This window comes from Salvia hispanica, chromosome 3 (genome assembly GCF_029641045.1).
Source record: "Salvia hispanica isolate PSC_SH4W2 chromosome 3, Shi_PSC_v1, whole genome shotgun sequence".
Classification (NCBI taxonomy): Eukaryota; Viridiplantae; Streptophyta; class Magnoliopsida; order Lamiales; family Lamiaceae; genus Salvia; species Salvia hispanica.
In genome coordinates, this window is record NC_142694.1 from 52,008,964 (window position 1) to 52,036,302 (window position 27,339).

Below are 27,339 nucleotides of genomic sequence, written 5' to 3' on the forward strand. Positions count from 1 at the left end.
ATTAAATTGAAGAAATTAATTATTTTATCATTGCAGATGACAAGTTGAAAGCTTCGATTCGAGAGTGCTAGGCTTATATATCGTCTAGCAAAAAGAGGATTTCATCTAATCAACTATATAGTTTATTCTGGTAACTTTAATACTACAGTTTATCTCTTGTTCTTTTAATCTTATATATTCGAGTTACAATCTGGCGTGTAGCAACTAGCCATTAGTACTATAGTTTAATCTCTTGTTCTTTCTAACTTATATATTTTCACATTTTCGGTATATGGTGGGACTATTAGTCCTTGTGAATTTAATTTGGAAAAGATTGAAATAAAATCGAATAAGTATTGATATTTTTAATAATTCTTTTTTAGATTAATAAGAGGCTTGATTATGTTTTTAATTATTCTTTAAATAAGAATCTAAAAAAGAAAAGAGATGGGCCCATCGATTACATATACCCTCTATGGGCCTTTATAATTAATCCTTTTCTACCATTCCTCCTTTGGGCTTTGGTGTTCTCATAGAGCCATCATCAAAGTTGGGCCACAGTTTTCCTAAACTGGCAAACTCAAGTTTATAGAAATACGAGAAAAATTGGCTAGAATAAAATATTTACTATTACAAAATATGTGCAGAGTGATGTGAATCCAGGACTTGCCAAACCATTAGAAGGAATGAAGGTATCCAATGAACCATATCAGAGCTGGGGTCCGTTTCAAACATCAATATACCTATTAAGATGGTGTCCAAATGCTCTTCTATGACCACCATTGTCTTCATCGTCAAAAGAGTTTCGCGTGGGTACCTAACACGCCTCAATCGGAACCCGGATGAGGAAGTGATGGTCGTTTTACAAAAGTCGCACAGTTCAACAAGCAAAACGCCAGACCACAGAGAGTTTGCCCGGCCTGGAGAGGAAAAACGCCCGACCCGGGCGTTTTTGTGAGACTTGCGATTTTTTCTCCTTTTTCCTCTTTTGTTTTGCACTTTAACCTGTAGTATAAATACCAATGTCTAGGTTTTTTGTCATTAGCTTTTGAATATTTGTAAGATACAACTTCTCCATATTTGAGAGTTCACCTTCTTCATCTTTTGAAGACTTATCAAATTCCTTCGGGTTGCATTCAATCTTTTGTCGGGCTAAGGTTGATTGTAAAGGTATGCTTGCTAGTTGTTGTGTTGCTAGTTTTCGGAGCTATTAGATGTTTGTATGTGAAAGTGCCTTTGGGATTTCTTTCTTGTTCTTCACCTAAATCATAACACTAATTCATTCTCTATTCTTTTATCCATTTTTCTTGTTCCATTTCTTGGTTTATCTTGTTTATTTGTTAGGTTTATTTACAAGAAGAAGTTCGGGGCAAGTTCATGAGTCTTCAATATATAAAATTCCCGTTACGGAGGAATTTCACTTATTAGGAATACTAATCACTCGAATAATTATATATATGGGGCATAAGAGAAAACATTATAATAAAAAATATTTTCCGCCTAAACACCGTGTTTAGACGTTGCAAATATAGCAGTAATATATATGCATCTTAAGGCGAAGGTTGTAATGAGTCGTGAATTTGATTTAAAAATTATAAAAAGTAGTTTTGAAAGAAATCAAGTATGATTATTTGAACATTCACAACTATATTTTTCTCCTATATTGGTTTTCAATATTTTGTTTGTGTTTATTTATTTGTAGTTTTATTTTTGTGACTTCTTAAATAATTAGCTGTTAGTATGATTAAGTGCTCATTGTCAATGCTCGTAGATCAGTACTCGTTGAGTGCAAATAAGGCTAAAGGATTTAAATAGGTGAAGGTTCCTCATCGAAATTATTGGAACACAATTAGAAATGAAATGGAAGAACTGAAGGTGCACCACGACAAAAAATACATTATATTCGGTAACAATTTAATCAATTGGCTAGCCTAAGGTTTTAAAATGATCTTGATCGTCGTTGCAGAATCAACCCTTTTTTACAAAAGTGTAACGAATATTATTCATGAAAACTACGACAAGATAAAGGCATGGACCAAATGGAAATTTGAATTTTCCTTCACTTTTTTCGTTGTTCACTTAAGCCAAAGAAAAGAGATAAACCACAAAAAAAAAAAAGAATTTCACCACACGATTGCTACGTGATTTGCTTATTTACCGCCACCTGCAATTATATTGAAGAAATGTTAATTACTATAGATTTTTTAATTCATCATTCACAAATGCAACTATTAACTCGTAATTAATTTAAGGGGGAGATTTAGGATGAGTTACCTTTGTGATCCAAAGCTTTACTCAAGAAAGAGAGAAAGACCACGAGTATTGCTACACCAGCTACAAGTCCAATGAAAATGGCTAGTGTTTTATTCAGCTCATCATCATCATCATCATCATTTTCTGTACAATAATATATAATAAATTGTTGCTCTCCCATGAAAAAATAATTAATCAAAACTAAACTAGAATGTGGCAATGGAACCTTGTAGCTCGTGAGGTAGTAATCTCATAATTAATAAATCATGATTTTTAGTTTTAGCAATGCTTCATATCAACACAATGCTAACTACCTGTATAAAGACAGTACGTACACAAAACATAAAAAATGGAAATATAAAACCACCGGTTCGGAATTATTTTCAAATATTTGTATTTTCGGAATATTTATTAAAATAAAATAAAGCATAAATTGTTTTTTATATGGCGGTTTAAACGCATATGAAATTGCCTAGGAATTAAGTTAGTAATATTCACTAGCAAAAAAAGTTATACTCCTAACCTACAAAAAATTGGACTAGCAATTAGTGCACTTCCCCGTTCCTTTGTATTTATGTATGCACACCGTGGATTCTATACAACTAAATTTTAAGATAATACAGTATTGTATATATTCCTCATTAAAAGGTTTAAAGTTAAACCTTTTTTGGGTGGTTTGGATTATGCATTGTGTGGGTTAGATTCTTGAAGTAAAAGGAATTGCCGGCCTCATTGAAAATAATTCCCCACCCTAAAACAGAAAAAGGAAGAAACTGAACCTTTGCTTCAACTTTTTCCTTTTCCTAGTTATTCAATTATGTGAAGCTCACGGCATGATCATATATCAGAGTGTATATTTCAGCTTTTTCAGCAAAATATATTGGCCTAGTATATATAAGGGAAAAAAAGCCAAAGACTGCTATCTTTCTTCTAAGACACACGATTTCATTTCGATCCACAAAAACTCATCATTTCCATTATTTTCCGCTCTAGGGGTAATCCCACTTGCACCAAAAAATTAATTTACCCTTTCACTATGATTTAGACACATCATATTGTCATTTTTATGACTGTTAGCGTTAATAATAATTAAGAAGCGGCCCACTCTCTAAAATCACACCGCACCCACTATTTCATAACGTATTTATAATTCAATCTTATGTACTTGAAATTTGAAAATATATTAAATATCGATATTTATTTTCACATCGCAATTTTTTCTCCGTCGCCTGAATAATTTAACGGCGGAGTTAACCAAATAAAGTGATATAGGTAAAAAAAAGGCGGGTGAAGTTAGTTACCGGGTTTGGAGGTGTAACCACGCTCCGAGTAGCGCGCGTAGCACTTGGCGAAGAACATATCTCCCCACGCAGCCGAGCCGCACTGCGTCCTGAGTCGCTCGACCGCATCCGACAAGCAATCCTGGCACTCCCCCACGCTCAGATCCTGCACGCACTGCGCCACGCCCTGCACCCTCCCGGCCTCACTCACCCTAAAAAACTGCCCCCCGGCGCCCAGATACGACAAAACCGAGTCGCGCCGCGCCAGCTCGCCCGAGTCGAGCGGGCCGCACCTGTCCGCCGCCACCGTCTTGTCCTCCGCCCCGACGAACGAGTCGTTGTCGAAGCGGACGAAGCAGCCCTCGAGCTGCAGCGCCCCTCCCGTGGCGCCCGCGCACGTGGCCCCCAGGCGGGCCACCGCCCCCGAGACGCACTGGCGGCAGTCGCCCGAGGCGAGGTCGCCGCGGCACTGGTAGAGGCCGTAGGCGACGTCGCCCTGGGCCGAGCCCGGGAGGGCGATTTTGAAGTTGTTGTAATTAGCAGAGGCGGCGGCGCTGACGATGGAGGTCAGGATTGCGTTGAGGTTGGACTGGTAGGGGCTGCCCGGGGTGTATTTGAGCTGGGAGCAGCCTACGTATATGAATGAATCCAGTGATGCGCTATAACAGGTTTTTGATAATTGGGTGAGGATTATGGTAACCAATATGAAGAGAGGGGGAGAGGGAGACTGCATGTTCATGTGTTGATTGTGATGTGTGAATTCTGATCAATTGCAATATATATTGAATTTTGAGTGTGTGTAGTGTGATGAATATAAATAGGTATAGCGGAAGTTTCTCCCTCAATTTTATCTTTTTGCTATTGTTTGATTAATTGCTAATATTTTTTTGGTTGTATGTAAATTAACATCTTATAATGGTGGAATAATCTGAATTTGTAGAAAAGGCATAATGGTATATGTGAGTTGCAAAAAAGGTGATTCCAATGGGGACAATTTTAGACCACGATATATGTAAAAATGTACTCCATGTAACATATTGTGGTTGATAATCTGTGTATGGTCTACAGCTATATCAGAAGCTAGATCAGTCACATACTTTTTTAAGAATAATTAGTGCTTTATCTTATGACATGAATGTGAAAGTTTTAGAAATGTAGAAAATCGTAGAAAAGGGACAAATTGCAATATAGGGAGAGGCTGAATATTTATGAGTAAGCACAGCATTTTCAACTAAGTAATAATTATATAATTATGGCTACATATAGCAGAAAATGACATGTAATGAAATATGGATAATAATTAGGATTAGGTGATCCGTCCCATGACTGTATAAAGTATAAACACTAGGGATAAGGAGGAACATATAACTCAAGAGTAAATTGCAGTCAAACTCTACTTAGTATATAGTTCGATCGCCATTAATGATTTAATCGTGCAATTAAATTAATCCAGATTTGAAGTCACCAGCACAAAAGAAAACTTGAAATTGAAAGAGACAATGCGATCGATTTTGCAATTGATCACGAACTTGCTATGATAGGTTTCATATATACTTGCACAACCTTTTCACTAACTTTTTCAGACCATTGATTCATCAAATTAAAAGAATTTGCAGTAGATCCCAGCCATTGTGATTAACATATGCAGTAATGGATACGCATATAGCTTCTATCCCAGATTAATGTTGTCAGTTGAATCGTTGACAATGATTGATGTGGAAAATGTTAAATAGAGTGTCATGTCACTTTTACGACTTTGTAATCATCACGTGTAATAAAATTATTAAGAAAATTGAATTAATATTGTATGAAATGATACTCTATACGTATAAATATAATTTTTTTAAAAAGTTCAAGTTAGTTTTAATGTCACATAAATTATACTTCTATAATCTAGTATAATAATTTATGATTATAAACTGATTATGTAATACTAATAATTTATGAAATTAAACTGATTATGTAAAATGATGAAAGGCCAGTTCCAATTGAATGAATTACGAAAGACTACTCCAGCAATCTTATTTATGACATTTGATTTTATGCGATGTTGTTTAATTAGCTATATATATATATGTTAATGTTGAGAGAAAATAAAATAGAGATAAATATTTCATTTTTAGAAATGCATAGTTTTAAGTGAGATATAAAAAAAACAAAAATGTGTCAAGTGGGAGGGAAAGAATGGTAGTAAAATATATTGCAGAAAAGTATAAAATAAGACAAAAAAGGAAGAAAAATTAGGGATTAATTTGAGGAGCAGCTGTCTTTGGGCCAAGTTTGTATTCTATATAGTGGGTCAAGATTTTGGAAAATGCCTAATTTCTTATAGTCTTATCAATATCTCAATAAATTCAAATGTCGAGACGTGATTTCTTTATTCTTACACGACAAACGCATACAATTTTTGCAGCTCAAAGACACAAATTTATTATCTACATAGGTGCTAAAATATTCTATTAAAATGGTTTGTTAAAAAATACTAACACACACTCATACATTCACTGCACAATTATAATGGAGAAAGGGAAAATAAGCTACTGGGCCGCAACCTCATCCTCACCCTTTCGAAAGTAGAAAGGAGAGTTGATGCTGCTAAATATATATTCCTTTCAACTTTGCATATTTAAAAGTTCAAGAAAAATAAAAGTAGGGATAAAAAGATCGCAATCTTAATTACTTTATTGTTTGGCAGTATTTGGCTAGAATTATTCCTATTGAAATAAATTCACCTATCAAAAAAAGAACAATAATCAAAAGAAACTAGTTTTGATTTTTGAGTTGAACTTCAGATAGCTAGGAAATTATTAGCAATACTATAAACTATATTCATCTTAAGAAATCAATTTCCATGCATCATATTACTAATTATTAAAGAAATTCATCCCTGCAAAAATTTGTTATGAAATCACGAAAAACAACATTCTGTTGGAGAAAACACAAGGAAGCGAGAGTATTTTTATTTTAATATGTAACCAAATATGTGTACGAAAGAATATACTCTGTCTGTCCCAATTATATAGGTTTGCTTCTATTTTTAAAGTCTCAAATGTATAGATTTATTTCCATATCATACCACTATTTAATTCTTTTATTAATTCTTTAGCATTGATAGATAATCAACCCAAAAGATAAGTAATTTTATAGAAAAAGGTCCAGTGATGGGATATCTATAGTTGGGTCCAACCCAGTCTCCCCTATCTCTATGTATTCCTTTTTTAATCTTTATTGAAAGTACATATATATTGCAGGGTGGTGAAATTTCAGTTTCTATATGATCTAACTAAGGATTTTCCAAAGCATGCAATTTGGCCGAAGCACAATCAGATGCAGACTATTATATTATATTCTATTTATCGTACTCCCTCATTTCCCACTGTAGTTGAGTGTTTCGTTCGAATTCATACACAAACACAATATAACAAATTTTACATTCTTCACAAAATACAACTTACAAACACAAAGTATACCTTTTCAAAACAACACAAAAAAAACAAATAACAGATGCATCAGTTGGTGTTATATCAACATGGTGAAGAAGACATCAATGTTGAAACCCGAGGGTGAGATGAGATGAGAGGGGTGGCGGCGTAAGTTATCAACGCTGATGGTCTTATAAATCTTTTGTTCATCAAACATGGATTGTGCTGCTGAAAAAGAAAAAAATGTACTTGTATAACTAAAACACCTGTTGATTTACTGAATGAAATACCAAATAAAGAGAAGATTACAGTTTTAAGCTACTCATCCATGGAAATGAATATTTACTTTTTCTTCTTAGATGCTTTCTCATCAGCCATTTTCTGGAAGAGGGATCCATCATAAGCAGCTCTTATTGTGTCTTTGTGCAGCATCCCGTGTTCGTCCTTGCAAAGGTAATGCAGTATCTTCCACTCTGTGTAACCAGCCAACCTGTACACACAAACCCATTGTTATATTGCACATTACTCCATTGCTTGAAAAATGAGAAAAGATTTGAAAAAATGTACCATCCACCATAGTCCTTTGGCTCCCTATTGGATTTCATGAACTTTTGCAACTCGTCTGCAGTCAAGGCTTGTTGTTGTGTAAGGGCATGCTTTGCAAATATCTCCTCAAACTTTTCAGAAACAAACCTTCCAAGTGAAATCAAGAATAGAAGCATAAGACACCCATATTTTTCTGTTTTCCATACAGATACATGTTTGATTGCTATAGTGCAACACATGAAAAAGTTGAGGGTTTGAATACTTTATTGAGTACTAAAAAATTACTACTAAATTATCATTGGAGATCAAAATACATAAAGATATGGAGTATAAAAAATGAGATTTCTCACTTTATAGTAGTAATGATAAGGAAATCATATCCCAAGTGAAACTCAATATATACTAAGATCAAGAAAGTATTGCATGTGACTAGTCATTGCATGCAAAGGAATCATGGTCATCAAGCACTATAAATTTCTTTTGTTGGTCTCCTCAATTAGTCATAAGCTTATAATAAAATATATTCCACTTGCATTATCAAACAATCATTTGATCTTTACAAAATTATACTACTACTTCTTTGCTAAAGGCAGTAAATCTTGATTAGAAAAAAAAAATTCCTGTAATGATTGTTAAAACATCCAAGCTAGAATTTAGAATAATATCCCATGTGAAGACTTGTGAAATCATTAAAGTGTCTTGACATATAGTATTCATGTAAAGAATAAGCAAGAGAAGTGTACCTTCCTTCTTTGTCATAGACACCAGAATCACTAGTATGCTTTGCCAGTTTGATGTTTTTCACCTCAATTGGAAAATGAAAAGAGAAGGGTTGCCCCTGCATCCAATAAACCAACACAAAACCATAATTTCATTTTCCATTCGTGGCTTCTAGATTATTCACTACGGAAAGAAAGTGACTAGTAAAACCCTCACAATATATCTATCCTTGCACCTTGAAGATCACAAATAGTAATACTAAAAGGTCCATTCATGACAAAGTTGAGATGACAGTTTTTTTAGCAACGTATGATAAAATCGAACCTGTGAACAAACTGGATTTTATCTTTCGCAATCACATGCAGTTTAAATCGTCACAAAAGTGACAATTCAAGTAACTCTCGTATAATGAATATAACAAGTCATGATAAATGGAAGTTATGGTTATCAACTTATCATTGCTACAAATAAGTAGAGATGACTAATGCAATCACACATGTCTTAAATTTAAACTATTTAAAAAATGGTTCTACACCTAAACTGTGTTAAAAAAATGTTCTTCCTAACTTCTTTAATAGCTTCAAGTAATACATTTTTTGTTATGGACATACGCACCCACGCTATATCTTGTTGTTTTCTGTGATATTCTGATACAGATATTTTATAGTATATACTATATACTATTATATTTATTAGTATTCTATGATATTCTGATACAGATATTTTATACTTAAAAGTATTATATTTGCAATTTTATGCATGAAATGGGCTGACAATCAGAATCATGGAGTATGATTTATTTCACTGTTTTGTTAGGATTTGATTTGATTTTGAGTGGATGGGGATATTTTCCCAGATTTTTATAGTGCATAAATATTTGTCTGGTGTTCGATAATAAATTTAGCAAGAAGAACAAAATCATTTTTCTAATTGTCGCTATCTCTCAAACTATGGGTCCCTTCTCAGTATCTCTCTCATTTTTCTCTACAATTATGTCTCATTTCTTCTCTACAATTCTTGAATATCTCCTAGCCAACTACAAACGCATGCCTAAGATATAAATTACTACTTACTAGGAGTACTTAATAGATTTAGGAAAATGTATTATTCATAATTGATATAATTTACAACGCCTCAAAAAAATTACTACTATCATTTACTATGATGGATAAGAAAATAATTTGATTCGACAAACTTAATTGATATTGGTTGAAAAGGCTAGGATTGAAGAAATCCTTAAAATGATAATAAAAATACTCAATCGTATGTATTGTCAATCATAAGAGTATACATCTCCATATAGCATAACTAAAAACATATTCAGATCAAAAATAAAAGGATGAGAGAGGGGCCAAGAAATATCAGCCTCGTATCATTACTAATTGGCATGCGATTCTACTTTTGGCCTTCGCTTTAAACTTGAAGGTGGTGTGTCGTTTCTATTTGTGTTGGAAGGTAAAAGTGGAATTTACTATGATTACTATATTTAATGATGGGTGTAATGTACCAGACTATTAGTTCTAACTTCTACCAAAAAAAACTAATTTTATGTTCTCCTTTCACTTACGTATTTGCAAATTGGGGAAGTCTTTTAAGTGATTCATACTACTGTATTGTTTAAATATTTATGACAAATGGTAGGAAAGATCACATATTTGGTTGAGTTCTTATTAACACCACGTCTTTTAAAAATGACCGATCATATAATAATGTTAACATTCTTATTAATTCTCATAATCACAAATTTAGGAAAAATTATATATGATGTAACAGTCAGAAAATACTATATGAACACAATAACATTTAAATGTAGCATTCGTGTGATGGAGCCCTACAAATCACTATGTAATTCTTTCGAGCAAATGTTTAGAAAATTAACTAAATTTAGTTAATTTCTAGTCAATTCCGACGATAATCGATTATATAATAATGCTGACATTATTTTTAAATGTCACATAATCTCAAAGCTGAGGGAAATTATATATGACACGACAGTCAGAAAAATACTATACAGACAAAATGTCCAACTATTTAAACGATGCCACATCTTTAACACATGCCATGGGACAACATTTAAAGTAATTATATACTGTAATTGATTATTCCCTCCGTCCTGATTAAGAGTCACACTTTTCCATTTTGGTTTATTCCCAATTAAGAGTCACACTACATTTTTACCATAAATGATAAGTAGGTCTCACATTCCACCAACTCACTTCACTTACATTTTATTATAAAACCAATATAAAAAAGTGGGTCTCACATTCCACTAACTTTTTCAACATCTTTTCTTTATATTTCTTAAAACCCGTGTCCGGTCAGAGTGTGACTCTTAATCAGGGACGGAGGGAGTATTTTATAAAGTCTCAATATTAACAAAATTTCCAATTCATTCCATTATTGAAATGATTACTCCTCGCCCGTCACATGCTAAAAATGGAAGTTAATACTATCAATTTATTACTCACATTTAATTCAATATTTTATCTTTATCTCTTCTATTATTCTTATTTTCTTTTTCTCTTTTTACTTGACTTATTTTATTTTTTATCTTTTATATTTTATTAATTTCGTACTCTTCTGTGTATAAAAAATTAAGTACGAGAAAGGGGAGAACAAGTAAAAGAGTTGATGAAAAAGTGGTAAAGTACGTAAGGAAATTTCTACGTATATTTGACTATTTTTCGTGGTTGAAAAGAGTATTAAAATTCGTTCAATGAGATTTTTATGGTGGACGAGTATTAAATAAGATTATTTCACCAAACCATGTGTATCACACATGTTAGATAGGTGTGGTTTCAAAACTAGACCGGGTAGACAGTGTACTCGGAATAAAACCAAATTTTTTCTGACAAATATTGACCCCAAACATCTATGAAATTGAAAAAATTGAGTGTGTGTTAGGCATTTAGGGTCCTGCATTTTAGGAAGAATGAAAATCCCAATTTGAAAATCGGTAAAAAAATCTTGGTAGAAAGTAGAAACGGTCCAATCGGCAACAAATCTACCGTCGATTTAATATTAAAGCCTCTACAAAAACACCGAAATATCAGTAAGAGATTTTACCGGTCTCGTTTTCCGGCTGAGGCCGACGTTTATGAAGAAGGCGGCGACGGAGGACAACGCTATCCCCGCTCCAATTGCTCGAAATCCTGAACAAATCAACAACTCATCCCCATCAACACACCACTAATTTCACCGTAAAACTCACAGATAGAGAGAATTAAGAGAGAGAGAGAGAGAGAAACCTTCAAAAGTTTCGGAGGGGTAAATAACGCCGTCGTTATTTCGATCGAAGAACATTACATGTTTCTGTAGAGCGCTAATCTGATTGTGATCTTCCATTCCTGTATAGCATGCAGATGCCGTCTCCAATTAGTGAATTTATGGAAAAAAAATAAAATGGGATTGGGAAAGGAGAAGGAATAACTTGTTGCCTTTTGTTACTTGTTGAAACAGAGTTAGAATCAAAAAAATGTTGCTTTTACAACGGAGATATACAAATTAAAGGAGAAGGAATCACTGCGGTTGGTTCATACACAAATGGGGGTTGCTTTGCGGTATTTATAGAAACGGAATGATAGAGAGAGGGATTTCTGGAGATAGGGCGCTGGCTGAGTATGTGAAAATCTTTAGTCGTTTTTGGCAAAGACAAATAAATCAAAATGCCTATTCATTCCAAATTCATTTATTCTACATTTGTATAATATTTTTTGTGAAAAAACATTCATTTATACATTAAAAGAAAATACTCGATTTCTAAGAGGACTTTTTTTAATTTAATCACATCTCTCAATATACACCAAATCTTTAAAATTTCAAATATTATGGGAATATTACAAGCTTTTATTTGCCTTAATTATTTATTAATTTTGATTTGGCACGTTTACTGAAATTTGCTATACTTTTTTCTGAAAAAAAATATTATTAGAGATAAAGTACAACAACGATTAAAAGTTAAAACAATGGGTGGTTACATCATCTCGTTGGTCACGCAAATCGTGTTCTTTTTCTTTATCCCTACGTTATACGTAATAAAATTGTTTTTGTTATGAATTAATGTACAATTATCTTTATTCTTAGCATATAAATGAACAAATATAGGCCAACTTCGACCAGCAAATGCAGTTTATTCCGTTAATATATAGCTGAAATAAGTACAAATTTATTTGGTAAAATAATCAGACGCAATATCCAAATTGAAGCCAACCAAATTTCATAATTAAAACGATTTATTTTAATAAATAAATAGTAAGATCCGTACGGTTGGGCGAATTAATTTTGGTAGACAAATATTCTTTTATTCATAGTTTGACCAACATCTTGGTAGAGTGGTACCAAGTTGCAAATCTTAACGATGCCATGGGAAGAATAATGTTTGCGACTCGGAGACTAATGAATCCACATAAATAAATACTATATAATATTTCGAATGTAGCCAGAGAAATAGATTAATAGTCAAATTAAACGTGGGCCCTTACATTAAAATTAATTAATTGCTTGCCTAATAATTGTGGCATGATAAAAATGATATTGTTGCGGGGAAGGAATCACGCACAAACAAGCTACGCTTTGTCAGAATTATTTTACTGCTTTGGTTTTCTAGTAGTATTACCTTTAAAAGTGAAAAAAATACTAGTATTTTAGTAGCAATATTATTTTAAAATATCAATAGAGTAATTCTAAATATAAATGTAAATTTGCTTACTGTGGAAACATGAGAAATTATATTATTCCTTCGGTCTGTTATTTATTTTTGGATGTATAGCTTTGGTTTTTATATGATTCCATTTTAGTTTTAGGTAAAAATGAAGAAGAGAGATGTATTGCATCACAGTTTGATGCTCTGTTGCGTCAAGTCACCATTTACCACTCTTTAATCCCTTCCCCTATTTCTTTTTTGGAAAATAATCACAACCCTCTAATCTCTGAATTACATGGCAGGAGATTTCATGTGTTTTCCACAATCGTCGAGTCGAATTCACTCAATGTTACTTGGCTATTAATTAACCGTTTGAATTATATTTCAAGCACCATATGGAAAAGTTGGTATTGTAATACTGTATTGTATTGTCTCCTAATATATGTATCCATTTTGGAGAGAAAAAAATCTTGAATAATTTTTAGCTACAATGAAATGTGCCATGTGATCTTCTTCCCAAAAGCTCAGCCCCCATCTCCCAACCACTCAGGGTACATATTACTCCTTCAGTCCCTCTGTTCCATAAAAATATAGATAATTGGGATGACACGAAAATTAAGGCTCAATTAATAAAGTAAGATAGAGATAGAAAAATAGGTAATTATAGCAGTATTAATGGAAAATGAGACTCACTGTATTAGAGGAAGAACGTTACCAAAAATAAAAGGGGATATTTTTATGGGACATCCTTCAATAGAAAATGTTATTATTTTTATGGTACGGGAGGAGTAATAAAATATTGATTTAATCACATAGATGGTTTCTAGTTTATGAACTTTCAATTTTAAACTTTACACATTTTAGCTATGGAATTTTTGTGTTCAATATTTTTTAATAAACTTTAGTTCCGAAAACACTAAAACAATAAAAAAAGTGATTACACGTCCATAAACTAGAATAATTATTTTATACAGATGCCAAAAAGTAAAAAGGATAGCATCGTGGACAACAGCGCATAGATAAACTCGGCCAATCAAAGCATCAGTTGTCCGAATAAATTGGATATCCACTCAGACTTTGGCTTTAGCATCACCTAATATATTATACTACTAACGACTCCATATACGTACTACTACGTTCCTCTCATATTTAATTCACCTCTTTCTTTAGCGGCAAATTAAAAGTTATTACCAGCTTTAGACATGATAAATATTTATATTTGTTAGTAGGGTATATAAAAAAGGAACTATTATTCCCTACGTCTTTCACGGATTAATACTAATGTTCACTTAACTTGAGTCATTTCCTTTTTTTAGCTTGCATAGAAAGAAAAAAAATATATACTCTAATACGAGTCTACCGATCGAGTTAATTATCTCCGCAATGAAAATCTTATTTCGTGACTACAAAAGTTGTCCCTCGAATAAATCTAATACATTATCAAACATTTTCAACATATGGAGTATATTACTACAAGTCTTATAGATTTTAGTACTATGTTATCATTGTATGGGCAATCAATTTCGATTCCAGTTAAGTGTCTCGTTAACTAAATATTAAATGAAATCCATTCTTAACTTAAGACTTAAGAAATAACCATTTGTATTTGAGTATTCTTTTCTTAAGGTCGTGATTATCTGTAAAGCCATGACCTACTTGTATAAGCATAATTTCGGAATATTGCACATTATTAATTTTTGTCTTTTATCTTTTTCGGTTGTTACTATTTGATAATCAATAGATAATTGCTTAACGAATTGGTGTTGGTGTGTGCTGCAATCTGCATTACTTTTCCACGTAAAGCATGCCTAGGGGTTCCTAGAATGAGTTCACATTAAGGGCCACACGCGGGTCAGACTCGGGTCAGGCCGGGCCGGTTCAAGTTCTTTTTCTTAATGAATGTAAAAATTAATCATTTTTTATCACAGAGTTGTCAATCCATACCTTGGTATTTTGAACTAATATATAGTTATAGCTTGTTTTAAACTTTAAGTGTTAGGAATTGATACATATACACGCATCAAAGATGTAAATTCTCTTGTGCATATTTTTCTTGTATTCGGATATAGTTTATTATATAAGTATAATATTTGTAATTATTTTTGTTTGGTGTTATCCACTTTATTACCTAATACAGTAATATACAACACTTAGATGGTGTTCGGTTTTCAAGATAAAATAATACCAAGATATAATCTAGGATTGAGTTATGGGATTATTTTAGTCATAGGGTTTAGTTATGACTAATTATCTCATGATTATCTATCTAGAATTGAGTTATGGGGTTGATTCTCATGAACCAAACACACTAAAAATTTAATCCCGGATCAATCTTGCAAACTGAACACCCCTAGTATAATTTATAGGACTTTAAAGTTAATCAAAGTATTTCATGTCGGTTCAAAATAAAATAACTAATTAATTTAATTAATTCAGAATCGGACAGTTACGAAAAATTAATTAAACTCTTAATCTCATTAAAATTATTAAAGCCTGAATTGATGTTTTAGCTAATTAGTTTCAACTATTTCCATCAATTCCCTGAAGATCAACTCTTTAATTTTAAGATCCCAAAAAAACATGAGTGTGTTCAGAAAATAGCATTCCAGTTCAAATAGCAATTGAACTTATTGTGGACACGACAGATTGGATTTTGAGTATGAAATTAAACCCAAAAATCAAATGATAGTAAGACTACAATTCAACTTTAATCATTCATCATGGACTTGTTGGTCTCGACAACATTTAATTCATATAAACCCAATTCGTAACGAAACTATGCGTTACACATATAGGCCCACGAAACGTCATTAATCATTTTTTCTTCAACCAGCAAAAGTTTTCATTGAAATGGAATAACAGCCAAATATTACAGCAAAAACGAATTTTACCCTATTTGTCCACGTGTAAAAGCTAAAATGTGCACAATGTATACAATAACACAAATTATTGGATGGATAATGGAAGTGAGTATGTTATACATATTCCACAAACTACATGACATTTTACAGTTTTTTATGTATAATAATGATAATAATTGGTTAAATTAGAGAATGCAGCATCTGATGACTATCCCTTTTTCCAACCTAGCATCCTCGTTCCCTGTTAACAAGAAATCTATGAATTTTACATAGAACACGAGAAAGTAAAAGGTAATAGAAAACCAAACATGAATTAGAGGTTCTTGTTTCATATCAATAACAAAATTCAAATAAAATTAACAGCCAGTTCCATAACATTTCTATGCTAAAGGCATCTCGTAATCCGCAGTTCAGAGCAATGAAGGAAAACAAGCAATACGCTAGACGGCTAGAGTGATGAAATGTGATTCATAAATTTCTAGTTCATCTGCAAAGAAGCAAATTAGAAGAGACTAACCATCAGGAGGCTGAGACAGTTTACGATTTTGGGGAGACATCATTTCTTTTTTGAGCTGTATCAAGATATCCTCCATTGTGCACTCTCTTTTCCAGTTAGAAAGCATAGGGAAGCGATTGGGTTCGACCTGGAAATTGTTCATTAAAGCACATCTGGTATAGCGCATAACAAGCCTCTTTAAGATGAGTACTTACCACACCAGTTTCTAGGTTTACACAGCTCATATTTATCCGTGTCTGGAACCTCACATTTGGCGGATTATCTGGATAGTCTTTCCCACAGAACAGTTTTAACTGGTATATGCGGCCTTCGTGTACAGTCTGTTCATACAGTTACAGAGGTAACAAGCAAATTTTACCAATAATTTTTTTCAAGCTTTCGAGTCAATGAATAGCTGGGTAAGTGCATGATCAAGGAAAATGGAATTTATAGTACACAACTTTCGTGAGAGTTAAATGAGAAAAATAAAAATGTAAAGGGGAACTAACATTAGGAGGACCGATGATGGTTCCTGTCCATGACTGCATGTATACATCATCGGCATCATCCATCCCATAACTTACAGTTCCATCTCCTATTCCTTTCTCTCCTCTCTCGAGCTCTTCCAATAACCTGAAGCTCCTTGGTACTGAAAAGGGAGCATTATTGTCATGATGTCATCATAGATCAATATGGTTACAACATACAAAGATGAAGCATGGAAACTGCGGATGCATGAGTATTGAGTAACATGAGTTACATCACTGAAATGATCTAAGAAATTGATATATGAAACACAAAATTCATAACAACATCCAGGCCAAAGCTTAAGTTACAACTAAATAATTTAGGGTGGAAGCCCCAGTCTACGATTATCACGTAGATAGATATATCATCTTTTGGGATGATCATTAATAGGAGTTTTAAAAAATTAAATTGACTACCATTAGATTAGAGCTGGGTGGAGCACCAGTAGTTAGTTAGGTGTGGAGTCAAAGTCTTATCTCGTAAATAGAAGAGGATGGTCCAGTAAGATATGTGCAAGAAGATATTTAAGAAGGATGACAATTGTTTGGGGCACACTCAAAAAATTAGTTGAGCAGCTATTAGTAATTTTATCATTATTGTTTATTAGTAGAACAGCATAACATCCAGAGTTACAATTGTGCGTCTGACAACAAAGTGAAATATCAACATGGCACTATGCCAGTATATGACATTCTCAAAACTCTTAGAGAAAGATTAATCACTAAAGTGATAATATTGTATGAACTATGACAAAAACAGACAGCATACTACAGGAGCAGAAACAAAGATGGAACCTTTAGCATGACAGTAAAATCCAGTTTTATACACACCTGAGACCTGACAGACAAATAAACCTAATCTCTTGTATGTAGCCAAGTAAGAAGTATTAATGTTAGCTTCAAATATCACTACTCGTGAGCTATTAATTGAAATGCCCTTCGTTAACAATGTTTGAAACCTGATGCTACATAGTATCAATATTTGAATAACCTTTTAGATGAATTTCTTTCACATGTCATTTCAAATTTTCACTAAAAATGTATTCTCAACCGTTCCAGATTTCTTACCAGTACAAAGTATTAATGTTTGTACAAAGGAGGTTGGAGAAACAAAGGACTAAATCGATTTAGGTGAATGGATGTCTGTAGAAGCCAGGTTTATGGTAGGTCAAGTGTCAACATAAGATGTCTCACACTGAAGATGAAGGAAAAGACAGATCAAAAGAAGCTGGCTGACCACAACCATAAATTTCCACCTAATTCATTCTTAATCTCTCACTTCAAAATATTCTTGGGCATGATTCTGACAGTTTGTATATCAAATTAAGGTCTGAACTAAGCAGTTGAATTACAGCCAAGGAAACAGCTGATCACAAGAAGTGATCTATCTCAAAAGATGATGAATAACAGCTAAACTACTAGTTCCATATAAATCACAAAAACCTAATAGTTCATTATTCACCAGCAGCAGCCACTAAATACAGACCCAACTTACTCATGCTAGCTAACATTTTCATGAAAAAGTTCATGGGTATTCAGCTACAGTAAGCCGTGCAGCATATAAACCTCTTAACTAGTCAGACTGAGACATGCACACGAACTAACGCCAACGTGCTGAATCAAGATACTGCATTTCACCCATTACAACCTAGGTTGGGTTCTGCATTATTAACTGGAGTATAGATAGGCTGCTTCAAGCCATAGCAGCAGCCATGCTCCAGTGACCTCATCGAGGAAAAGAAGCCATTCCCCTGCATCATACTTTCAATAAAATCTTAATAACCTTATTCTCAATCTACTTTCTCCAAAGAATTTTCTCCTTAGGTATCCAGTGCAACATTTATCCGCTTCCTTAAATTTCAATTGCCGCAAGCCAACCGAAGAAATTACTAAGCTTAGGTTCAAATTTTGCATAAAATATCAATATGTAACATACAGTAAACAGAACTTTGATAGCCGAAGATATTAAAGTAGAGTTCAGTTTGTAAGCAAATTCTACAGCAATTCACGTCAAAACAAACCAAAGAAGCTTAATCAATGGCCCTAGCTCCCCAAATTCGAAGTATGTAAGCATCTAGGAGACCCCAACAAAGAGGGATAAACACAAAATAAAAGAAATGAAAATCAGACTGATCTGAATGCGAAACTAATTAGGGTTTGGAAGCTCACCAACAACCTGCGAAGATCCTTCAGAACCCATATTTCAGTGCACTTGAGAATATGGGGCGAGAGAGGGAGAGGGAGAGAGATCAAAGAAGTGAAAAAGTCAGAGTTGATATGTTATGACATTTGAGGACAGGATGGCTTTTGCAATCTTTGAGGATAAATAGCAATAAAAGAATAAAAGCATCACCCAAAAGCAGAGGGCAAAATTGTATTTCTCCACCCTACTACCAAAAGGTGCTCAATTTTCTATAGCACTACTAATCTATATACACTACAACTATACAAATATACGTATCATGTCTATATGAATAGTTTTCATTATTCTTTCTCACCAGTATCATTATTTTGTTGTGGTTAAATGTGGATATTTTAGAATACAATTGGCATTATACTGATGCTCTTTAGCAAAAGAAAGCCTGGTAGTATTGTATTAATATCATAGAATAGAAGTGAAAGTTAGAAATGACTTTGTTAAAGTAACACAGAATTTTCCCATGTTGAGATGCTTTGAGGAAAACACTGATAAAACTTTTATTACTCATTTAACTTCCCACAAAAGATTATGTTGGGGCATATTATAAGATGATTATTGAATGTAAAACTTGGAAAAATATTGAATTTAGGTACGAGAGGTATAGTAGTAGAATTCTACAAAAATACTATCATTTTCGTAGAATCTATTGTAAAATACTAAAATCGCATCATTTATATACTTTGTTAACAATATTTAATAGTGTTACGCAACCATGCAGATTTTCAAATCGGCAAGGATATCGCTCGATATTAAATTGATCAAATGGAATAAGCAAGCTTTAACAAGTACTAGTGTCATTATAATGTGGAAATACCAATGTTTTAATAATTGGATAAACCGATGAAGCCGTCTGTGTCTGTTCATACTTAAACTGGTCAGACCGGTTTGACCACTGGTCAAGCCAGAAACAAAACATTTTGCAATATGAATATTGCACTTGATCATTTTAAAGTAAATGCAAAGTGGCGAACATAAACAAAATTTAAAACATTTCATTATCCGGAATGAACAGATTTTCTCCATTTGGAAACATAGTCACCAAGCTTGGATAAATTATCTGCAAATGTATCATGGAATTCACTTTCTAAGACCAAACAAAATCACAGACAATCTTACTTTGTGGTGATTTGATGTTCATGATCATGAGCCCAGACCCTTACCAAACCATTCAGCCATGTCGTCATCAACGCCTGATGCAGGATCTTCCCTTCTTCCTTGAAATACGTATGCTTTGTGTCTGCCCAAATCTTCCGTTTCACGAATCACAGCTCTGCTCTTAACTGCCATTTCCCTTTTCCATGTGTCATGCTTTTGCACGTCGCAGGACAAGTCGCTCTTACCTCCAGCAACTGGAAAGTCCTTGAAGCCAGGTGATTGATTTGAGCTTGACCCAATTTGATCTTCATTTTCACTCTCAACGAATTTGAAGGAATCGTCGCCCTTATACCTACTCGACCTCTCTTGCTCATGCCAAACCTGTGTCTGATTATTCTTGTTCACGGTTTGAGATGCAATCGGTCTCCTGTGGTCACATTTCAGACATACCATATTTCTTTTGAAGTTTATATAATTGCACCTACAAATATAGATCAATGTGAATCTCCAAAATTCGACAGAGCATGTCCTCAAAATTGAGTCACATATATAAGGCCTTACGAGTCACACTCCCACTCGCCAGGATTCAACTGCCGCTTTGGAGGATTCTCCTTGCACTGCAAACACCTCGTATTTCTAGCAAAGTTGAGAAAGTAGCACCTGCAGGAAAAAATAACCACTTAAAAAACAAAGAATAACAAGGAACACTAACAATTTGATCAAATCAGTAAAATAGAAGTAAACTAGTTTCAACTTATTATACTTGTCACATTTCCAGTCGCCTTTCTTCAAAGGAAGATCCCCCTGTTCTTCTGATAACTTTTTTAACCTTTCCTGGAATAGGCCATTACACCTCAAGCACTTGACATTTCGAGCAAAATTAACGAAATTGCATCTAGACAAAATATAAGAAAATTATCATCAATATTATAGAACTGTGAATGACTAACAGGGTATGCATATATGTTATAAGCTGGATATGCATCTTACTTGGGACAAATCCAATCACCTTGCTTTAGTGGAATATGAGTGTGACTCTGGTCTTGGTTGCCACCACTTTCTTGAGTAGATGGAGTCCGATTTTGAGTAGTTTCGTTTGGTGTTTCGCGGTCATGCTCATCAACCTTGACGTCTACCATTTCTTTTAACAATGTTCTGACAGATTCTTTAACATTTTTGTTTAACGATGGCTTATTTTCCACGGAACCAATCAGGGGATGAAGACCGTATGTCAACAAAAAGCGCATAACATCCACGGTTCTACCCCCTTCATCCTCACGTGCTGTCACATACGCTCTGTCACAATCACCTCTTAGAATACAAGAGCTGCAAACCTACTAAAACGGATCACATTATCTTAAAATATAGTAGTAGTACAACAAACACAACATGGTTTTCTTAATTAAAAGGCATACTCAATACACATACATTTCCTTCATTTATCCCTACATGTGCCCTTAGACGCTTTCCCGAGTTTGCAACTTTCCTATCCATGCTCGGACATCCAGACCCAGCAATTACCATAATGTCTTTTCGTGACAAGTATCTGCATATCAGAGTATAGATTCATATAAAACGGGAACTGCTGCAAGTATTTAGCAACAAGCAAATTGTTGCAACATTTTGAGCACTCGATACACACATAAGACAAGTACTGTATCTGATTTTACTCATTCCACAGCAACACAATCAATTCAACATTAACAAACATTGCTTATTTAAAACCTCAGTCCAAAACGAGAAACATTGACTATGCAAATGAAACCATTCAAACAGAAAATTAACAAATCATTTCTCAGTAAAGCATATAAGTTGGTTTAGAGAGAGAGAGAGCAATAGATATAGCACCGTATAAGTTGGTACTGATCGCGAGCAAAATTCAAGCAAGCAGTTCGTATCAAATTCGCCTCTTTACTGCCCAATTGTCCATTATTGGCGAAAGGGTTTCCAATTTCGTCAAAATACCCATTTTTCAACAGTTTCTCCATTAAGTCCATCCACTCGGGCCATGGATGTGAAATCTGGCTGCTTGGAAGAGCTGGTTGATGCGAAGACTCTTCTTCCACTTCCTCGGGAACAGGATAATTGCGCTGGATTTTCGAGGATTGACATTCCTGAGCTTCATTCAGGACAAATTGAACTGCAGGATTATAAGCTGACCGGTTTGGGGAAGAAGAGTAGCGACTCACAATTCTAGGGTTTAAGAATTGGGTCTTTACGGTTTTAATGCAGCTCTTTAGCATTGCATCAAATAGTATTCGCAATTCGCAATGTTTTGACTGTGAAATCACTGAAATGAGAAATTGAGTCTAGTTCCAAATAAAATTATGTAGTCTACTAGTTTGATTAATAAATTCCACTTTGCGTTTCCAGAATAAAACTAATACACGAATTCCAGTTGCCTCAAATCTGGCTATTTGTCTAGATGGGGTGATAAAATACAAACTCATGTATTGTATCAACGCAATAATGCTGTGCAAAATTTCAAGATTTTTATGTCAATATAATATCAACAGTTAACTTTGTGTTGACATTTTTTATTGCTATTATTTTATAATCTGATGATATATTCTAGCGATCCAAGTCATAATTTGGAGTTTGTACAATACTTAGAGTTTGTATTTGATTGCATTCCTCGTGTGGAGTATATCAAATAGACATTTTTCACTAAAAAAACATACTACTACAAAAATGCATTAAATTTCTAACATAATCCAGCCGATTATGAATCCTATTAGCTGCTATGTTCGGCACCTCGAGAGATTTTGATTCAATCAATTTAAATTATGCTCCCTACATCCCAAATAGTTAAATCATAGGAGTAATATATTTCGAATTGTCTCAAATTAGTTAAACCATTTTCACAAAAGAAATACTTATTTAATCATTCTTATTTTGCAATAGAAATGTATGAATTGTCAATTTTCTTAAAGCTAGAAAAAAGTGAAAGAAGAAAAGGAAAACTGGTATATCTGTTTAAAATGGATGGGAGTACAGAAACAAATATACTATCTCCGTCCCCAAATATTGTCACACTTTGACCCGATATGGATTTTAAGAAATATAATGGAAAATGAGTTAAAAAAGTTGATGGGATGTGAGTCCTACTTTTAAAGTATTAGTTTTATAATAAAATGTGAGTATGAATGAGTGAGTGAAATATGAGGTCCACTGCCAGAATGGTAAAAAGTGAAGTGTGACAAATTTTCAGGGACGGACCGAAATGGTAAACTGTGACAAACTTTTAGGGACGGAGGTAGTTGTTTCGATGTTAAAAAAGTACTCCCTTCAGTAATCAGCCACTTGATTAAATTAATCTGGTCCCTCGACCCCAGTGTGAGATTGTTTGAAGAATGTGAAATAAATGCATTTGATTTTCTAGATTTGGGCAAAAACTATATCATCATTCAACATTCGACACCCAGCTTGCCTATTTGGTTCCTGATATATTATGGGCTTTAGGCAAATTGGGGTTTAATTAGAATAAACTCAGTCTGTCATTATGTATCTCTAGTTCTCTATTCTCTTTGTTTCACCACTGTTAAATTTACTAAATTTAATAGGTTTGCTGATTTTCAATTGAACGACAATATCAGAATCCATTTATATTGCAAGTCCTTTCATCCAAAATATCTTTAGATTTCTTATCAAGATTTTTTAAAATTTTAGGATAATATCAACACAAATACTTTACTAACCAAATAGTATATGGCGCATATGCGTAAACTAATAATGAAACTATAAACTTTTATGAACAAGAAATGAGACCATTTGTGCATCTATAAAAAGAACATGATAAGCAACATATCGACCATCACATGTTAATTATCGACCTGAAAAAAGAATCAATTACAATAATTTTAAAAACAAATTTAGCTTTTATACATAGAAATTGACTAGAACAGAATCAATAAGCTAGGAACCCGTTTGCACAGAAATTGTCAGAAACAATGTAAATAATGTAGGAAGTTCAGATAGTCTAAAAAGGTAGTAATATATATCAAAACGAAGTTAATAAATAAAAATATTTAAAATTGAGTGCTCAGCATTCATAATTACTCCATGACCACGACATCAAAAAGATTTTCCAATTAAATTTCCCTACTCTTGGAGAAACAAAATCTCATACCAAAACTCCAACAAATATTTGTATCAAAATTAAAGGTGAAACTAGACTTGTAAGTTCAATTATAAAAAAACAATGGCATTTAGGCACCCAACAAGTTCAGTTGGCTCAGCAACTGGCTCCTCAGCTTGCCTGTCCAACTTTGCACCAATATCTTCAGTGTAATCTCCGTGAACCTACACAACATAAGATTCATGAATTATTCAGGTTGGAACATCTTATTGAGCCTAAAAAAGACATTTTAAGATAATATTACAATTAAGAAAACTCATGAAAGAATAAACCAGAACTTACCTCCATCAACTTTCCAAGGTCAAATTTGGGGGCTTTCAAGATCTTAACCTTTCTTATATACACATTTTGCAATGGGTATATGCTTGAAGTAGCCTTCTCAATCTCTTTCCCAATTGACTCTGGAATGAACTTCTGAACCAATTCCTTCAGGCTGCAGGACTGTGCCTGGTTAACCATGATCTCCCGCATTTTCCTACGAATCTAGAAAATTACAAATAAAACATGTAAGCATATTTTTTTGATAACAAATTGATGATTCATATAAAATTGTGAAGGTATTTTACCTGGCGGACTTGGCTGGCCTTTGCATAGCATGTAACTTTCTGTTGGTTCACACGTTTCTTAGTGAAGCCAATGCAAAATAGCCTCAAAGTGTAGGCATCAGTTGTCTTGACATCAATATGTGCCTCAATAAGCGATTGTCTTTTCCTAACAAGTGATCTCAACTTGTCTGTGGTGAAATCCATACCCTACGGATAACAAGTGAATAGCAGACTTTTAAGAAAAATGTAGTCAGAGAAAAATCCAAAGATGAATCATGTTATGCATACCCAGAAGTTAGTGAGAACATTCTTTCCCTGAACATCCTCTATTCTAAGGCGGATCTTTCTGTAGGCGTGATCCTCGTCGCCTTGAAGATCAGCCAAAGATGTCTCAACAACACGGTGCTTAAGACCTTCTGAGGCAATCTGATGAGAAGCAACAACACCATTAACAAACAAACAACAACCAAGGTTCAGAAACTGATCACTGCGATTATGCTACCATTACTGGTAACAAACAAATCATACAACAACTGCACAGAGTTCTTTTTTACTAAAACATCACACACCATAGCTATTTGTTTTGGAATATTCCTTTTAGAGTTGTTCGGGATAAACATTTCCAAAAAAAAATACTTCCCTTTACAGCACAGTTATAAACATTTAACAATGTTTCATCATTAATAATGATCAGTTTATGTTAACAATGTCAAAATTAAAATTTTGTGGTTCTTGAGATCCATTGGTTTCTAAAAGTGTGCCAACGAATAGAATATATTTGTTTCCTTTTGATGTTTCCAATGTCAAAATAACTGAGGTCCATTGATTTCTAAAAGTGTACTTCCAAAACTGAATCATCCAAACGAGTAGAAAACTTTCTATTGGTAGCAAGCAAGACTACCATAGCAAATAAAAGGCAAATATGGTAGGAGTGTCCGATTAGTGATTACTAGTGCTAATGAAACATGCATTGTCAAGTCTAGAAGGATAAGCATTCAAATCAAAAGAATAGGGTAACAATGGTAATCATCGTGGTAAAAATGCAAAATTAAAAGGACCAAAAACTGTACCTTTGTACCCTGAGTGCGGGTAATTAGGGTTTTACCAACGTTCTTGTTGCTGAAAACTGAAGGGGCTTTGATATCATACCACTCCTTCTTTGCAAACGGATCGACACTACAAGAGCAACAAATAATTTTCAGCACAAGCGCCTTCAGTTTGAGAACTTCAAAACGAAATAAATATTCTACACAAACGAAATTGAAAGAGAGAAAAAAAAAAAAAAAAAGTTGTGACTCACGCTTTCTTCTTGCCTCCCTTCTTCGCTTTTGAAAGCCTCTTGTTCTTTCTGCATCAGATCAAACAAAAAATTAAAATTCGTGGATATGAGTGTGAGATAAAAGGTAGTTAGGTGAAAGAGAAATACCCGACGGCCATGGTAGAATCGCGACTTAGCTTGCAGCGAGCTCGGGAGGTAGAAGATCTGCGATCAGCAAAGAACCCTAGCTGCCGGCTACTTTGAAGAGGTTTTGTGTTTTTTTGTAATGGGCTTGTAGTTTCGCTCCCAAATATATCACGGGTTGTTGGGCATTGGGTAATGCTAATGGTTCACTTATACTAGTAACCTAATTACGGACAAATAAATGTTGAATTATATTATAAATTAATTCATGTTAAATTTTTATATATGATTTTGAACTTGATTCCGAATAATTATACAATAGGAGTAATATTTAAAGGCAGGTGTTTGAAATCCATTTTACTAAATGTAAATCGCGTTGTTTAATTTAGAATGTCAAGATACTATGGAAATACTGAAAATTTGTGTATTTTAATTACCAACTTATAATCCATATATAATAAAAAAATATAGAATTGATTAATATTTTAAAATACACAGACTTTAATTTTATTTCGCTGGAAGAGTAAATCTGCCATGTTAGTTATAAATTGTCATGTGCACCAAATGACTTTTTGGGTTAGAGATTACACTATGTTTGGAGATTACACTATGTTGTTTGGGTGGGAAGATTATTCTCATGATTAAATATATATATATATATATATATATAGAGTAGTGATATGGGGAAAATGCCCCTTAAGTATATAACTAGAGAATAAATCATAGCCACAAGATCAAGAAAATCAAGGGCTAGTTTTAACACATGAGATTTTCGAATTTGAAGGAGAAATCAGTTCACTCTATCACAAATTTACTTCACTATACAAGGCGGGGGTATAATGGACATTTCACTAATAAAATTAGGGTTAACAATTGAATTAATTTCTCATTTGCAGAATTCATCTCCCGCCATCACTGCTCTTCCCATCGCCTCCATCCATAGTCGTCGTCGCTTCCATCCACCGTCGTCGTCGCTTCCATCCATCGTCGCCATCGCTTCCATCCATCATCGCTGCAATCGTCGTCGCCTCCATCCATAGTCAAACAATGAATCCAAATAGAAAGATTTTTCAAAATGTAAGTTGTTCTGCTAGTTTCTGATTTAGATTTCTCATTCTTATCTAGATTTAGTTTTGAGAATTCTGCAAATCCAAACGCCGAGAATTTTTAATAAGTGAGATATGTAGTAGTTTATTATGGAATCCAAATTGAACAGAACAAATGTTAGCTTAC

The 27,339-nt window shown here is 33.7% G+C and overlaps 5 protein-coding genes across 11 annotated transcripts; all 5 read right to left on the reverse strand.

Annotated features, from left to right (window-relative positions):
• Positions 1 to 1,855: 1,855 nt before the first annotated feature.
• LOC125211237 (plasmodesmata-located protein 6-like) lies at positions 1,856 to 4,360 on the reverse strand. The gene is made up of 3 exons (XM_048110960.2): positions 3,534 to 4,360; positions 2,254 to 2,376; positions 1,856 to 2,143 (listed from the first exon to the last, which is right to left on the reverse strand). The coding sequence occupies exons 1-3, from the start codon at positions 4,249 to 4,251 to the stop codon at positions 2,130 to 2,132; spliced, it is 855 nt and encodes a 284-aa protein (XP_047966917.1). The 5' UTR covers positions 4,252 to 4,360; the 3' UTR covers positions 1,856 to 2,129.
• A 2,541-nt stretch (positions 4,361 to 6,901) lies between these two features.
• CLO4 (Caleosin-related family protein) lies at positions 6,902 to 11,856 on the reverse strand. 6 transcript variants are annotated; one of them, XM_048110964.2, is made up of 7 exons: positions 11,740 to 11,856; positions 11,449 to 11,547; positions 11,267 to 11,352; positions 8,224 to 8,318; positions 7,502 to 7,627; positions 7,281 to 7,424; positions 6,902 to 7,162 (listed from the first exon to the last, which is right to left on the reverse strand). In XM_048110964.2, the coding sequence occupies exons 2-7, from the start codon at positions 11,543 to 11,545 to the stop codon at positions 7,144 to 7,146; spliced, it is 567 nt and encodes a 188-aa protein (XP_047966921.1). In that variant the 5' UTR covers positions 11,546 to 11,547; positions 11,740 to 11,856; the 3' UTR covers positions 6,902 to 7,143. The 6 variants fall into 6 exon arrangements, with proteins under 6 accessions (XP_047966921.1, XP_047966923.1, XP_047966919.1 ...); XM_048110966.2 differs by having other exon boundaries at positions 6,902 to 7,159; positions 11,638 to 11,790; XM_048110962.2 differs by having other exon boundaries at positions 11,638 to 11,790.
• A 3,918-nt stretch (positions 11,857 to 15,774) lies between these two features.
• Positions 15,775 to 19,052, reverse strand: LOC148931051 (ubiquitin-conjugating enzyme E2 variant 1A-like). 2 transcript variants are annotated; one of them, XM_089068319.1, is made up of 6 exons: positions 18,896 to 19,029; positions 18,375 to 18,487; positions 16,709 to 16,848; positions 16,415 to 16,540; positions 16,221 to 16,347; positions 15,775 to 15,944 (listed from the first exon to the last, which is right to left on the reverse strand). In XM_089068319.1, the coding sequence occupies exons 2-6, from the start codon at positions 18,484 to 18,486 to the stop codon at positions 15,889 to 15,891; spliced, it is 561 nt and encodes a 186-aa protein (XP_088924445.1). In that variant the 5' UTR covers position 18,487; positions 18,896 to 19,029; the 3' UTR covers positions 15,775 to 15,888. The 2 variants fall into 2 exon arrangements, with proteins under 2 accessions (XP_088924445.1, XP_088924446.1); XM_089068320.1 differs by lacking the exon at positions 18,375 to 18,487 and having other exon boundaries at positions 18,896 to 19,052.
• An 846-nt stretch (positions 19,053 to 19,898) lies between these two features.
• Positions 19,899 to 22,354, reverse strand: LOC125210330 (uncharacterized). The gene is made up of 6 exons (XM_048109888.2): positions 21,870 to 22,354; positions 21,450 to 21,567; positions 21,012 to 21,355; positions 20,785 to 20,916; positions 20,583 to 20,681; positions 19,899 to 20,502 (listed from the first exon to the last, which is right to left on the reverse strand). Exons 1-6 carry the CDS (start codon positions 22,262 to 22,264, stop codon positions 20,067 to 20,069), a joined length of 1,524 nt encoding a protein of 507 aa, XP_047965845.2. The 5' UTR covers positions 22,265 to 22,354; the 3' UTR covers positions 19,899 to 20,066.
• A 1,642-nt stretch (positions 22,355 to 23,996) lies between these two features.
• LOC148931052 (small ribosomal subunit protein eS1-like) lies at positions 23,997 to 26,288 on the reverse strand. The gene is made up of 7 exons (XM_089067115.1): positions 26,131 to 26,288; positions 26,005 to 26,052; positions 25,775 to 25,880; positions 24,993 to 25,130; positions 24,726 to 24,911; positions 24,442 to 24,642; positions 23,997 to 24,323 (listed from the first exon to the last, which is right to left on the reverse strand). Exons 1-7 carry the CDS (start codon positions 26,139 to 26,141, stop codon positions 24,210 to 24,212), a joined length of 804 nt encoding a protein of 267 aa, XP_088923241.1. The 5' UTR covers positions 26,142 to 26,288; the 3' UTR covers positions 23,997 to 24,209.
• Between the last annotated feature and the right edge of the window lie 1,051 nt (positions 26,289 to 27,339).